Source organism: Anabas testudineus, chromosome 12 (genome assembly GCF_900324465.2).
Source record: "Anabas testudineus chromosome 12, fAnaTes1.2, whole genome shotgun sequence".
NCBI classification, from domain to species: domain Eukaryota; kingdom Metazoa; phylum Chordata; class Actinopteri; order Anabantiformes; family Anabantidae; genus Anabas; species Anabas testudineus.
In genome coordinates this window covers 3,200,951-3,216,131 of record NC_046621.1, presented here as the reverse complement: position 1 = coordinate 3,216,131, position 15,181 = coordinate 3,200,951, and the positions used below count along the sequence as shown (strand labels likewise).

Sequence of the window (15,181 nt, the reverse complement as noted above, 5' to 3'; positions counted from 1 at the left end):
CCTTCATATTAGTTTATGTGATATCTCCACTAGATGTCAGCATAAGTCAAGTTTCTGTTTTGCCACTTTATTGTTTAATTAAATATTTACAATGCAATTATTAGTGTGTTTAGTATAATTTACCAATGTTGCACTTCAGCCTGGTGAGGTCTCAGTATAAATAACAGGATAATGGAGTTATTCAGATTACTATGTTGACAGCCTGATATGTAATCCATTGGATCTGTTAAGTATTAGCAGAATATAACTATTGCAGCTTACACATGACAAATATACCAGCAAATCTATTCTGTGCAAAAACAGAAAGAGACAGAATATGTGGTATTTCGTTTCATTTGACAGTAAAATGTGAATTAAAATATGTCGACTAGCTGCAAAACACACATTTTTAATGACAAGCTAATGTTTGTCACTCAAGTCTCTTAAACGTCCACTGGAGAAACTAGATTTATATTTCTATGTTATTAACACCATCAAATTCAGTGTTAATGATGTCATTTTCTTCTTTAACATTTAGAACGAGAGAGTTTAGAGAGTATTTTTCTAGGCAAATACACTTGAATATTGAGTTTGTGTACTTTGAACACTTCTGATAAAGAGCACAGAGTTACTGAATAACGTCCAGGAACGAGTCAATCCTCAAACCACATTGAGCTAAACTACATAGCAGAATTAAAATAAACTGGATTATTATAGATCAACAAGAAGTTTGAACGAAAACAGCCACATTAGAAGAACAGGACCCAGGACTGACATGATTCCTGCTCCTATAAATTAAAATGTCAACAAGACATTGCTGATGACTCTTAAAAAAATGACAAAAACTCACTCACAAACACTGTTTTTGTTCAGTTGTAGGTTTATTACTTCAACATCAGGCACTTGGTGGTACTTTGGTGCATTCACAGCCGCTCTTCTAAACTTTTGAAGTCACTAATGTCACATGGCTCGCAGATGTGATTACCGTATTGAGACAGGCACTCACTGTGGGTTATGGCTGGAAAAGCTCATTTGAGCTCATCTGCATGTGATACCAATGTTTCACATGGACTAAAAACTCTACAAATATAGAAAGTAAAAGTAAACGTAAAGGAATGTGTGAGTATGTGCTCTCACACGCCGCCCCTCGGCTCACACGGGGAGCTCAGTGGCCTTTGCTGGCCTTGTCAAAGAGAGCCTTGAGCTGCTCCTCGGACGTGGCCTCCTTCTGCTGCATCAGGTCAGCGTGACCTTTGGTGACACCCCAGCCATCAGGGGTCGCCATGGAGGGGCAGAAAGGGCGTCCAGACGCAGGCTTCAGATTCTCCCAGTAGTCACGACGGGCCCTTCAGAGAGGATGAAAATGTATTTAACAACTTAATGTAAATAAGTCTTTAGAAAAAAGTTAGTTCTCAGTTCAAGCTTGACGTCTTGACTTTTAATGGTTTAACCCCTTCTACTGAAGCTCCCAGTATGCATTGAGAGTTAAATGTTTTAGAGTCTCTTGTCGTTTGTACTTTGAAGAACCAGTTAAAGTTTTCCCCCCTTCCAAGTTGAATTAACTTAAAATCATTCACACAAAGGTGGATGGAAAAACCACTACCTAGCTCGGACCCATGGCTTCGTGTGCATCTCCAGGCCACTGCCCCAGCTGCCATGCTTCTCGGAGCCAGCAGGGCTGAAAGCCCCTCTCGGGTGCCAGCTCCTCAGCCAGGGCACGGATGTGATAGGGCTCAAATCCACAACAGCCTCCGATGTAACGGATACCAGCGTTGTACGCTTCCCGGGCATATTTCTGCATGTCCCATCTGGTCAGGATCCTCGGCTCCAGACCTGGAAAAAAATAAATAAGAAGTAGTTATTATTATTAAGTCCACTGTGAACATATGGACTGAAGTGAGTGTTTATACGTACTGAAAGGGAACTCTGGCAGATCAATGAAACCCTGACAGTTGCAGTCAGGAGTGTGGTAGGCCAGCGGCTGGCTCATAAAGTGAGCCTTTAGCCCGGCCTTCTCCACTCCCTCCTTCATCAGCTTCACAGTCTTCACACAGGTCACGGGGTCGAAGTGGCAGTTGACACCCACAATCTGAGCTCCTACAGAGAGGAAACATGCAGAATTTGATCAGACTCTGAATGTTTAAATTGTCCTAATAACATATGTTTTTTGTGGAGGTGAAAAGTGTTGCAGCTCATTTTGCACATTAATACTGAGCAGGAAGGATTCAATGCTGCCTGCAGCCGACTTTGGTCATGTTGCCACCAGATGGCACCAAACCTCCGATTTACATGGCTGCTTTAAAGTGGAACAGGATATTTATTTTATTTATGTATTTATTGTATTTATTTAAGGACACAGCTTAAAAGCTATACTGTAGGTATTTATGAGTGAGGGTGGGTCTACTGGAAAGATGCTTCTTTCCATGATTTTGACTGTAGGATTTTTGATTCATGCTCATTTTTACATCTATGATATTCAGCTGCAGAAGTTTTGCATGTATTTGCATCATCAGACCTCCACTTCTACATCTGCCAGTGTCCGACTCCAGCTCAGATGCATCAAAGCATAACAACAACCCACCATGTCCTTTTTGTAAGTGTACACACAATAAATTGAGAGATTGTCGCACCAGCTTTGACAAGTTTGACAGCACAGTCTCCAGGGCTGACTCCGTTCAGGTCTCCTTCAGGTCCAATACAGAGGGTTGCAGCCACAGGCATGCCCGTGGTCTTCAGAACCTGGACCGCCCACTCGGCCTCTTCCACATGCTCAAAGTACTGCAAGAGAAAATGTCAGGTAAACTCATAAAAGTTCCTTTTTATTAATTTTTACAGCTGCAATGGCCGTGTTGAATTAAGAACATTCATTTACTGCCTAGTAAATAAGTAACTGTTTACTACCAAGTATCAACATGTTGTCCTCAGTATGTTTCTACTGTCACCACAGACTTGGGTTGGTTCAGCTCCAAACTTACATGTATAATCAACTATCTCCTGTTCTAACACGATCCTCGTTGGCATTATGAGAGTGGGTTAATACAGTGAAGAGAGACTGAACCAGTTTAAACTGTGCAAAATGCATTCCATGGCATCGCGATGACAGCTTTAATCATTCTGTGTAGTGCCAGTCTTTTTAATGTGATATGAGAACAGAACCTGACACATACTAAGGTCATGTGGTGTCTTTGAGGTTAGGGTTAGGGTTAGGGCTACTACTACTTTATGCTGTTTTGTTGCATACACACTTTCTCCAGCTAAGATCAGGGAACGAAAGCCTGTAATGCACTGAACTGCACCATGACTGCCTGCAGCCCTACTCTGCAAGATGTGGACTGATACTCAAATCTATTTTTAGGAAGGTATATGGTAAATCCCCCTGCCCAGAGGTGGGTATATGCAACATTACACCTCTGCCAAAGACTAAAAGTCAGGAGAGTGCACTCTGCTGCTTCAGTGTTAATCACCAATAATCATTTATTTATTGTTCATATGTTTAATTTTATGCCCAACTTGAAGCTGTTAGTGTTCATCATACCTCTGCAATCAAGAAGTCTACTTTTTTCTGGACGAAGACATCAATCTGTTTCTTAAAGGTGGCCTTGACCTCATCCTCGCTCTTGCAGCTGAGGTAAGCAGGGGTCTGGGAGACTCCACCTGCCACCAGAGCGTCCCCCTCGTTGGCCACCTCCCTGGCCAGGTCACACGCAGCTTCATTTATCTGCCTTCCCTGACAATTTGTAGAAAACAGGAATCAAACAACAGGAGGTTCAACCCCATCCTCCCCTCAGGAGTCAAGATGAGCAGATTAAAACCACTTGCTACTCACAGTGAAGCGCTGAGTGTGGCCTCTGTTCTCCAGTTTATCGTCGCTTGCATAGAAAGTGAAGGTCTGCATGACCGTGGACCCGGCCCTGAGGAACTCCCGGTGCAGCTGCCGCACTGAAACAACACGTTGGTCCCATCAGCACTTTTACTGTCACTAAACGACCTCTTATTAAACTTTAGCACAGATAGAAAGAGCAGTACCCGCCTCGGGGTGCTCGGCAGCAGCCTCGGGTGTCCACGGTCCTGCTTTGACGTAACCTCTCTTCTCAAGGGCGAAGACAAAGCCTCCATCTCCGATTACGATTTCTCCTGCATCCAGGCGCTCCAAAATGCCCTGAGCAAGAGAAATAGAGATGTGGACAGAGCAAGATACGACACCTAAATGCACACAGCAGCATGCAAACGCACAAACAGAACCTGAATGTGCAACAAGTGAAACCAAACGTGACTCCTCATCACTCCTGTGTGCGCACTTACCTTCTTTGCTCCAGCTGGTGCCATGATTGAGCAGCAGTGATAAGCCCACTGGTCTCAGCTTCAGTTTCCCTCTGAGTCGGGAAAGGGCTTTGTGCAGGGATCCATGCTGCATTTATAATCCGGGAGGGGGTGCGGTGCTCCTGATGTCACTTTGAGAACCTGCCTCTCGCGTCGCTCTTATTTCCCTTTTTTAAAATCCTCCCCTCTTGAACTAGTTTGCACCAGACGACCTATTGTTCATGAGACTGAAATGAAAGACTTCTGTTCTTCTGATATTTTTAGTATCACTATGTCTCCAGTGTTTTGAGTTTATTCAATTAAATGATTTAGTGTTTTTACATTTGTGATGTCAATATAAACTTTAAGAGAAACTGCTGAAGTGTTTGCATGAAGCATCATTCCTGCTCCAAAATAAGAACAGCTGGAGGAGAGAGGTCTGTCAACTCTGTCAAAAACACAATAGGTTTTCTTTAGAGAGCTGTACTTTGTGATTTCCCCAAACTGAAGCTTGTTTTTCTCCGACTGAACATTTTTAAGGACCTACAGCAAAGTGAGGAACCAAGAGAAAGAACCCGAGTCCAGACTCGTTTATTAAAAGTATGAAAAACAGGTGTAAACATTGAAACCAAAGCAAAAAGTATCAGGAAGCTGAACCATGTAAAAAGACACCTTTTTCACCTGAGACGCCTCAGACTTATCCTGTGATGCTTTGAGGGTCTGGACCAGCAGTTTACCTGCTCAGCCACTCACCTGAGAACAGCTGGGGCCACAGACAGGGAGGCCTCCACAGACCAGACTGTCTCATACTGGTTTAGCCTTCATGGTCATGGCTCTGTAGGCTCTGTTTGAAGAACATCAGTCATCCTCACAGTGTTTTCCAGCTGTGCCGCTCACCTGCACCCGAATCCACACACCTGTCCTTAGTAATATTCATTTGGCTTTTAGTTTCACCCCAGTGTTTGATCCCATGATGACTCTAAATCCCACATCAGGACACACAGTGTCATCTATCACATGCAGTATTCACGTCGAGGCAGACATACTGTACAAAACATGTTCTTTAAATGTAAATAAACAGTGTCTGGTTCATTTCACCGGAATAAAATCAAATTCACTTGAATTTTAAGTAAAAACATTTAGTCTAAATAAAACATTTGCTCCATTAGGACTAGAAATGACTGCTATATTACTCCACAGGATTCAGACACAAGTTGATTCCTCAGTCAGTCTCTATGTTTTGGGGCTGTGTGACCTACATTTGGAGCCTGACGCACAGAAAGAGTTAACCTGTGGGGGGGAAGTCGCGTCCTCGCTCGGGGCGTGCCAAAGCGTCCGTCAGGGCAAAAGAGGGATATTTGTAACTACACACGGCCTCACAGGGGTCCAGTGAGAGGGGGTCAGCTTCTGCTTTGAGCGTAGAAACAATATATTTTAATATTACCTCAACTATGTCCCGGATATTAAACTTAATCAACGTTAAGCTGCGAAGCGGCCGAGGCTCATACCGAGGTGCTGCACGGACCATCTGCTGCACGGCAAGAAAACACACTGAAGACAGGTGAGATGGTCCAGGTTCATGCAGGAGTGTGTGACGATATCTGCTTTAAATGTGCTTTGTTTTTGTAGTTAATCACAATCAAGCATGTAGCTATCAATAGAAACTAAAGGTGCTGTGCTTCATGCTGCACAGCTGATTGATTCATGCAGGAACCACTGACCTGCAGGTTTGACAGTAAATGTTTGGACCAACCATGACATCTGAGGCTGTTACCTTGGGAAATGTAGCAACCATTTGTTGTGATTTTATGACAATTTAGTTGAATTAAAAAGCTCTTAAGCAGTTAATCATTACTATAATAAACCTTGAAGTATTCATCTTCCTTTCCTTTCAGGGATGCATCCTCAATTTTGGGAAAGCGGTGGAAAGACACTGCAGACACTGTGATCATTGGGGGAGGATGTGTTGGGGTCAGCTTGGCGTACCACCTGGCCAAAGGTGGCATGAAGGATGTGGTGCTGCTGGAGAAATCTGAGCTGACAGCTGGATCCACCTGGCATGCTGTAAGTTTACCATAGTCAGAAACAACCTGCTGCTCCACAAAGTGAAGTGAACTCATTTCAAAAACATTTCCAGATAGTATTTTTGCAGGAATAAGTTGTTGCACTTCCTGCTTTTAACAACATTAATACATTTCCATTTCAGTCATTACTCTGCAGATTATTTTTTAATTGCTACTTTCAGTCCATGGACACTGTCAAGTTATGTATTTTATCCCAACAAGAGCCCACAACTCAAATATATTCCATTAACTATAATTTATGAAAAGCAGTAGAAATGTTGAACATTTTAAAAACCAGAATTAGAGAATGAATGGCCCTTTTTTCTAATCATCTTTGCTTAATTTCAAGTCACAAATGAGTCAGAAAATTGTTACTGCCACATTATTATCCTCTCGATATCAGTTCTTCCTTGATAAACTTGTTTAGTGAAAATGTTTACAGCTATTTCTGATCAATAGTAGCATCGTATCTAACGTGGGCAGCTGTCACCTTATAGGTTTACAAGGCATCTTGAATTCTTGACCCACTTACCCTTCTACACTGTCCCTCATTCACTTAAGCACTTCAGTGTAAAGCTATTAATACATGCTTGACATGTCAGACAGGATACTCATATTCAGTTACTTGCTTCATCAGGGGACTGCTCCAGCATGAATGCTGGTTGCTTCTTTTGGATAGAAGCTAGTGTGTGTTGGTTCAGTCTCACTGCTCTTGAGCTGCAGCAGGCAACAGATTTAGCTTTGAATTCTGTGTTAAACATTAGACAAAGTTAGCAACTAGCTGGTGAACACTGTGGAGCATTTAGCAGCTAATGAGCTAGAAGGTGAGTGAATCAGATGGGAACAGACTAAACTGACCCAAAATCAATAACATGTCTCTGTATTTGCTGTTTGCATGAAGAAGCAACAAGGCCACTGTAACACTGTAAAAGCTATTCACATCTTATTGCTTTGTTTACATCTTGTTATGCTGCCCCCTAGTGGCGTAAAAAATCAGCTCATGCAGCTTTAAGTCTGTGAATATTGTTTCTTCACAGATGCATTTTCTTATCGTTCATCATGGTCATCTGTGTGTTTTAAATTTCAGGCAGGTTTGACAACATATTACCATCCAGGCATCAACCTCAAGAAAGTCCACTATGACAGCATTAAATTGTACGAGACCCTGGAGGCTGAAACCGGACAGGTATGGTGCCTCGCTCCTTTTAAACAGCATTAATGTGTAGAGTAGTTATCATATGTGATTCACGTTGTCTGTCTTTGAAGGCAATAGGGTTTCATCAACCGGGCAGCGTTCGAATTGCTTCATCTGCGGCTCGAGTGGATGAGATGAAGTACCAGATGACCCGCACGCACTGGCACGTGACGCAACAGTACCTCATCGGACCGGAGAAAGTGCAAGAACTTTTTCCACTGCTCAACATGGACAAGGTCTGTGTGAAACTCCAGAACATTACCTAGATCATTACACAGGTTTTATCCTTACAGAGAATGTGAACTTTGTGGGTTAATAATTGATTGGTGGCAAAAAAGACAGTGATTAAATAGTCAATATTGATCAACCACATGTTGGCTGAAGGTTTTTGAGATACAGTTTCCTTTTGTAAATGTCCCTGATGTCTAGGCGCTGGTTCCTTTAACTTTAGCATTAGTTGGATCTTCTAAAAGCTAAAACGCAATCTTTGCAAGTAAAAATTTTAACATTATCTCAACATTTACTGTTTGCAATGTAAAAAATACGGCCATAATTATTCTTTGTTTACAAGAATTGTCAAAGCTGTTAGAAAGGTTTCCTTCAAAGTGAGTATATTCAGGCTCCTCAGAAGACAAACCACCATCTGGATAAAATGTCTGCTTTGCACTAAAAGAAATAAACCAAAAAACAAAAATTACATGAAATTCCCATGTAATGTGCAAACTGACACTCTCAAACTGATAAACTTATTTGGTTAAATGACAAAGAAAGGTTTGTCAAAATGTTTTATGTAAGCCACAAGAATTGCAGCCACAAGAAAGAAGGCAGATTGAAGACGCTGGGACTCAGCAGCCGTACCTACTGGCATCTGTTGACTTCTGCACTTTAAGTCAACGGAAATAAGTGAAACGGGACTCACAAGCTTTTTCAGGAAATAATTTACAATCATGAACATGTGGTGTTTGTTGTAATATGAAGGTTTCTGTTTATCTTCAGGTGCTGGCGGGTTTGTACACGCCAGGGGACGGCCACATTGATCCTTACTCTTTGACTATGGCTCTGGCTGCTGGGGCTCGTATGTACGGTGCTCAGATCTACAACCCAGCCCCGGTCACCTCCCTCAAACCAACTGCTGACGGCAAGTGGGACGTCCAGACTCCTCATGGAACAATCCTCGCAAATCGCATTGTTAATACAGCAGGTTTGTATTTCACATGCATGTTACTGTATTATATTTGCATTTGTTCAGGTAATTGTGGCATCACACAGTATTTGTTTGCGACATTGCAGAGATACTCTACGTGAAACACTTTATCTGTGGAGACCTTACAACAGCAGATGTTTGCCACACTGACCACCGCTTGCAGAGTTAAAATAAAAAGAGCTTTCTGCTCGAACTGGATCGCACCAGTTCTTTGGGGGGATTTTGTTGGCAACTTGTACTTGTTGTTATTGCTTGTTTGTCTGGTGTGGTTCAAGAATTCACTTTTTAGTCCCTATCCATCCTGCTTGCCCTCCTGTGTAGAAGATTATGTGTAACACATACAGTATTATTTTAAATGTGATGCATTGAAATGTGAAAAATTAAGTTTAAGGAGTGTGTATCATCAAGCTCACTGGGATATATTCTCCTTGAATTTGCACATTCTGTACTCTGGTTGGAGCCAGTTATGTTGTGGCCCTGCTGGCCCTTTGCCTTCACTGTGCTCAGCAGCCAATCCAAACCGGCCAACAGTTCAGACCTCATCCAATCTTGGAGCAGCAGCACATGCACACCTCCTGGCAGATCATTTTTAGCATTTTGCTGCTGTGCAAAAAAATGTTGAAGGCTTTCAGATATCCAGCTCTTAGTTTCATTTGTATACACTTGTGTGTTTGTTTGCATGCATTCTTGCAAGTCTTATTAGGTTTTACTGGTTAGACACACCTCATTAAGTGAGTAAATTACATTTAAATAAATCCAGCCCAACAGTGTGAACGGCTGACATGGATGTTTTAGTCTTGTGAACTTGTTGACCCCATTCATCAGTGCTCCATCTCTGGGTAACTCAGGGAATATTCATTGTGTGCAGACATCTAGTAAACATGTTGTGCAGCCCAGCTCTTGCCTAATCTGCTCGAGACTTTATCTAATGCTGTGTATAGCCACAGCTCATCCATCACCATCGGCAAAATTCACACGTGGCGCACATTCGGATTATAAGATTCAAGGCTGCAGACTTCATTTGAAACATAACTGGGTGGTGGGAAATTATTTAAATCTTATCTTGAATTTGTTGAATTGCATTTGTTATCATCGCTCTTGCGACACTCGTCTGAAGATAGCAGCAGAGATCAACAGGTCTCGGTGCTCCAGCTGGCTCTGGACTCACACTGCTGGTCACAGCTGCTGAGTTGGCACAAAGTGATCTTGTCCCACTTCAAAACACACCATGTTTGTTGTGTGGCTGTTAATGTATAAACCAGGTTAGCATGTGTGCCAAACTTGCACCCAGTTTAATCGTGATGGCACCATGATCACAATATGCAATGGATTATATTCCAGAAAACCTTCTTTATATTCTCTATAGAGTAAAATAGGATTAAAGCAACTTTAATAAATATTTTTTATATATAAATAAATATATAAGTTTCTTCATGTGATGAATCCACAGCTGATAAAGATAGAGGAGCATTTAGAGTGAAGATAGTGGACCCCTGCTGGTCCACAGACCTCCTACTGGGCAAACGTTGCTTAAATCAGCCAGTCGGGAAAATGCTTTTTCAGTCAGCTGACTTCATGTTGTTAGATCTTTGATGTGTTTCAGAGAAATAAAGGAATTGCTCACAGTGAGAAGCTGTTTTTCCAACCTGAGGCTGACTGGTGTCTCATGTTCTGAAACCAAACAATAACCTGTGTTCTCACAGAAACATCACGTGTTTTCTGATTTTGAAATATTGAAGTAAGTTGACCTTGAAGTGTAGAAACAGTGTTGCAGTTTCTGAACAATTAATGTCAATGAAAACTCTTGAGAGCAGATATTTTTTCGACCTTTTCAATTTCATATCCATAACAATACAGTGTCAGTCAGTCTGTGCCTGCAACAAACAGCTGAAGCGACAAAAACATCTGCAGTAAAATGATTTGAAGCCTTCTCTGATGGTTTTTAGGTTTCTGGGCCCGGGAAGTGGGCAAGATGATTGGGTTTGAGCACCCCACCATCCCGGTGCATCACCAGTATGTGGTGACAGCAACAGTACCAGAGGTGAAGGCTCTGAAAAAGGAGCTGGCTGTCATCCGGGACCTCGAGGGATCCTATTACCTGCGCCAGGAAAGAGATGGCCTGCTGTTTGGCCCGTATGAAAAGATGGAGAAGATGGTGCTACAGGATTCGTGGGTCAGAGATGGGGTTCCTCCAGGTCTGTCAGTCAGCCATAATGTTTTTTTGTTTGCTTTTGTTCTGCATGAATGTGCTTCTTCTTCTTCTTCTTCTTCTAAACATGTGCCTTATGTCCACTTGGACTGCAGGGTTTGGTAAGGAGCTGTTTGAGTCGGACCTCGATAGGATAATGGAGCATGTTGAAATGGCCATGGAGATGGTCCCTGTGCTGAAGAAAGCAGACATCATCAACGTTGTGTCTGGACCAATCACATACACCCCCGACCTGCTGCCAATGGTGGGACCACACCAGGGAGTTCGCAACTACTGGACTGCAATTGGCTTTGGGTACGTGTGGAGGGTCGGTTTGCACCGGTGTTACATTTGGCACAGACTCTTCTGAGTTTATCCAGATAACACTTCTAAATTGTGTTCAGGTATGGAATTATTCATGCCGGAGGTATTGGTAAGTTCCTGAGTGACTGGATTAGAAATGGAGAACCTCCCTATGACCTCATTGAATGTGACCCCAATCGCTACGGCAAATGGACAGACGTTCCATTCATTTGTGCCAAAGCTCGAGAATCCTATGGCTTCAACAATGTGGGTAAGAAGAATATAAACTAATCACATATTCTCTGTACAAAATCTTTGTTACCACCAAAGTCTTTGCTGTCTCTTCTCATTCTGTTGGACTCTCCAGTTGGTTACCCCAAGGAAGAGCGTTTCGCCGGTCGGCCAACAAGTCGAACAAGCGGTGTTTACGAGCTGCTGAAGGATAAAGCGTCCATGGGCTTTCACGCCGGCTGGGAACAACCTCACTGGTTCTACAAACCTGGAGACGACATGGGATACAAGTAAAGCTGCTTAATAAACCTCTAATAATGTCTCTGTTACCACAGCTATTTTACACCTAAACACCAGCCACACCACATCCCCTTTACTGCTCATCATTGTGGTGAAATAAGGAATATTTGAACAACTGATTCACTTAGTACAAGTAAAGAAAGAAGCTATGGTAGTTTGTGGTGGAGATCAGCAGTTGTGAATGCTCCCTCCCAGCTCCTTCCTTTGGTCTTCTCTAACAATAAACCAATGTTCACTTACAGTGGCAAGAAAAAGTATGTTTTTTTGCATTAATTTGTTATAAAACGGTATGATCTTCCTGGATTGAGGTCTGGGCTCTGACTTGGCTACTCCAAAGGCCAGATTTTGTTTTTCTGAAGCCATTTTGTTGTGAACTTGCTTTGGTGTTTGTCATTGTTTTGTAGCATCACCCAACTTGTACAGAGTTTCAGCTGACGTACAGACAATCTCACATTATCCTGAAGCATTAAAAACAAACTTTTTTTTTTGTCTTGTGCTCAGGCCCAGTTTCCGACGCACAAACTGGTTCGGACCAGTTGGCAGAGAGTGCCAGCTGGTGATGGAGAAGGTGGGAGTGATTGACCTGACGCCATTCGGCAAGTTTATAGTGAAGGGAAAAGACTCTCACAAGCTGCTGGACCGCCTGTTTGCCAACAGCATGCCCAAGGTAGAGCACATGTTTAAGATCACACAGATAAACTCATGCATCACAAGACTAACCCTAACCCGGTGGTGTGTTTTCAGGTGGGACAGACTAATATCAGCCACATGTTGACACCCACTGGGCGAGTCTACGCTGAAGTCACCATCACCCAGTTAACACCAGGGGAGTTCCTGCTCATCACAGGGTCGGGGTCAGAGCTGCATGACCTCAGGTGAAACACATCAAAACAATCACACTCATGTTAGAAGTAGCAGAAGATTAAAATTAATATTATTCACAAAACTGCACAAGCACATATACAAGTAGTAGATTTGAGAAGTTAACATTTTTCATCAAATTATATGCTGCTAACTTGGAGGCAAAATGGAGGCAGAACTATTTTGTGCTGTGTAGTGACCTCTAGTGGTGATTGGACCAGACTACATATTACAGAAGTGTGTCAGGAATCAGCTTGTGAAATTTAAAACTTTTGGCTGAAATGAGAAATATTTAATGTGATAAATAATTTAGTTAATATGCAGAAATGCTGTAATGATGCAGTGTTTTTAAATCTCTTTGCTCTGTGGTTTTAAACGTGATTCAGGTGGATTGAGACAGAAGCTGCAGACGGTGGATATGATGTCAACATCAGTAATGTAACAGAAGACGTAGGCGTGCTGGGCATTGCTGGACCAAACTCACGCAAAGTTCTTCAGAAACTAACAGATGAGGATCTTAGTGAAGCTGGATTCAAATTTCTTCACTGCAAGTCCATAAAGCTGGCTGGTATTCCTGTCCGGGCCATCAGGATCTCCTACACCGGTAGGACTAACATAGAAATATTCTTTCTGTTGATCTGTCCATCAGGGAGGTCAAACCGAGTCACAGAATTAAAGGATGGTGTGTATTTACGTGTTTTTAGGTGAGCTCGGTTGGGAGCTGTACATGGACCAGAAGAACATGGCAGCCGTGTACCAGGCCATGATGGAAGCGGGAAAGGACGAAGGCATCGACAATTTCGGCACGTATGCCATGTCCTCCCTTAGACTGGAGAAAGGCTTTAGAGGCTGGGGAGCCGAGGTAATCAAACATGAAGGATGTGAGTTTCACAGACTATAACTCTTTGTTAAGAGGATTAATTTGTTGATCTTTACAGATGAACTGTGATACCAATCCTCTGGAGGCAGGATTGGATTATTTCATCAAACTGAACAAGGTAACCATCCATCAGATTTTTAGTAAGTCTTTGCTAAGTCCATGCTAAGCTGTCTGGTTCTAGTAATTGAGATGCCCCTTCTCTGAAAAATCATTTATAATAACATTTATCTGATGGACTGCTAATATAATAATACAAAATAACATTGGTGATCATTTAACTTTTCCCTTAGCATCATCATCAAGATCACATCAAAAGTTAAATATGTCCAGTATGTTGGTTTATGATTGCTGCAAAGTGCAAAGCGCTAATTAGCAAATGTTGTCATAGATGATGCATGACAGACTATTGTCAGCCTGCTTATGTTAGCATTTAGCACAGAGAACTGCTATCCAGCCTCACAGTTTTGAATGCATATTTCCTACTTGATGATCTTGATAACAAATATCCTGAATAAGCAGGGTTTGTGTCTGTGTTTGTCCAGCCCGCTGACTTTATTGGCAAAGCAGCCCTTCAGGAAATTAAAGCCAAGGGCCTGAAGAGGAAGCTGTCCTACATCACAGTGGATACAGACGATATCGACCCCGAGGGCAATGAGACCGTCTGGCACAATGGCAAGGTTAGCAACAAAGAAACGTCTCACTGAAGTATTCAACTGAACATGTTTGTTTTGCGTTTATTTCGAGGTTACTCCCACTCAGCTGGTTTTCGTCGTGCTTCTCATCAGGTGGTTGGCAACACGACATCCGGAGCCTACAGCTACAGCAGCCAGCAGAGCCTGGCGTTTGCCTACCTGCCTCTGGAGCTGAGCTCTGTGGGCCAGAAGGTGGAGGTGGAACTACTGGGGAGGAAATACGCTGCCATGGTCATCCAGGAACCTTTAGTCCTCACTGAGCCCACACGGACTCGGCTGCAGAAGAAAACAAAGGGCAAAGCATAAGCACCCTATCTTTACCTATCAGTACTGTGATTTCTAAAGAGCTTTCTCTAAAGCTGGTAGAGAAAGAAAAATGTGCGGTCCATGTACTGAACTGTTTATGTCTGCAGTTTAGAGGCCAGTTTAGGGAAAACGTCACACGCACATGAGCTCACATTGACTTCCTCTCGTCTTATCTCTGGTCATGGAAGAAATGTAAAACACAGTCGGCCTGTGCTAGTGTCTTTCAGCGTTGGAAAAGTAATTGACTTTTTGTAATTCAGTCGTTTACAGGTCAAATGTTTTTGTGAAGCTTGAAATTCAGAAATGATGCAGCTTTTTTTTTTTTTTTTTTTCAGTCTTGACAGAACTATAACACAAGTTGTTTAAACACCAGTAACAAAAAGAAACAGGATGTTCGCAAACATGTACAAAGATTGTTTTGTAAATCTATTTTTTACTAATGTGTAATTACATTTGTGTACATTAATACATTGATAATAAAAAATAAATTAAGCAATGCACTGAATACTTCATATTTGTGGCTAGTGGGATAAAATCTTGAATGTGTAACAAGAAGGGTGGACAATGACACATATCTACAGTCTTGCCTCCAGCCATGTGTGGGGGCATAATAAGTTAATTTATTTAAGTTTACAGGTAAAAATGTGTGGAATTTGTAGACTTGGATAATTTGTGCAGAA

General features: G+C 42.3%; 2 protein-coding genes across 2 annotated transcripts; one reads left to right on the top strand and one right to left on the bottom strand.

Annotated features, from left to right (window-relative positions):
* Positions 1 to 841: 841 nt before the first annotated feature.
* Positions 842 to 4,403, bottom strand: bhmt (betaine-homocysteine methyltransferase). Its single transcript, XM_026356686.1, is given in 9 exon segments — positions 842 to 1,325; positions 1,583 to 1,662; positions 1,664 to 1,812; positions 1,894 to 2,076; positions 2,610 to 2,757; positions 3,515 to 3,706; positions 3,806 to 3,918; positions 4,006 to 4,138; positions 4,282 to 4,403. Coding segments are annotated over 9 exon segments (1,203 nt in total). The 5' UTR covers positions 4,306 to 4,403; the 3' UTR covers positions 842 to 1,144.
* A 1,240-nt stretch (positions 4,404 to 5,643) lies between these two features.
* On the top strand, positions 5,644 to 14,897 carry dmgdh (dimethylglycine dehydrogenase). The gene is made up of 16 exons (XM_026353669.1): positions 5,644 to 5,839; positions 6,174 to 6,342; positions 7,429 to 7,527; positions 7,608 to 7,772; positions 8,533 to 8,737; positions 10,687 to 10,935; positions 11,045 to 11,243; positions 11,333 to 11,502; positions 11,599 to 11,752; positions 12,264 to 12,429; positions 12,507 to 12,637; positions 13,010 to 13,227; positions 13,328 to 13,485; positions 13,562 to 13,621; positions 14,046 to 14,180; positions 14,289 to 14,897. The coding sequence occupies exons 1-16, from the start codon at positions 5,730 to 5,732 to the stop codon at positions 14,499 to 14,501; spliced, it is 2,601 nt and encodes an 866-aa protein (XP_026209454.1). The 5' UTR covers positions 5,644 to 5,729; the 3' UTR covers positions 14,502 to 14,897.
* The last annotated feature ends 284 nt before the right edge of the window (positions 14,898 to 15,181 follow it).

Excerpts from the sequence above, each read along its gene's own strand:
- dmgdh (XM_026353669.1), top strand. The coding sequence starts at position 5,730 with ATGTCCCGGATATTAAACTTAATCAACGTTAAGCTGCGAAGCGGCCGA. Across the intron at positions 5,840-6,173 it reads AGAAAACACACTGAAGACAG|GGATGCATCCTCAATTTTGG; the intron begins GTGAGATGGTCC and ends CTTTCCTTTCAG. Across the intron at positions 13,228-13,327 it reads CATCAGGATCTCCTACACCG|GTGAGCTCGGTTGGGAGCTG; the intron begins GTAGGACTAACA and ends ACGTGTTTTTAG.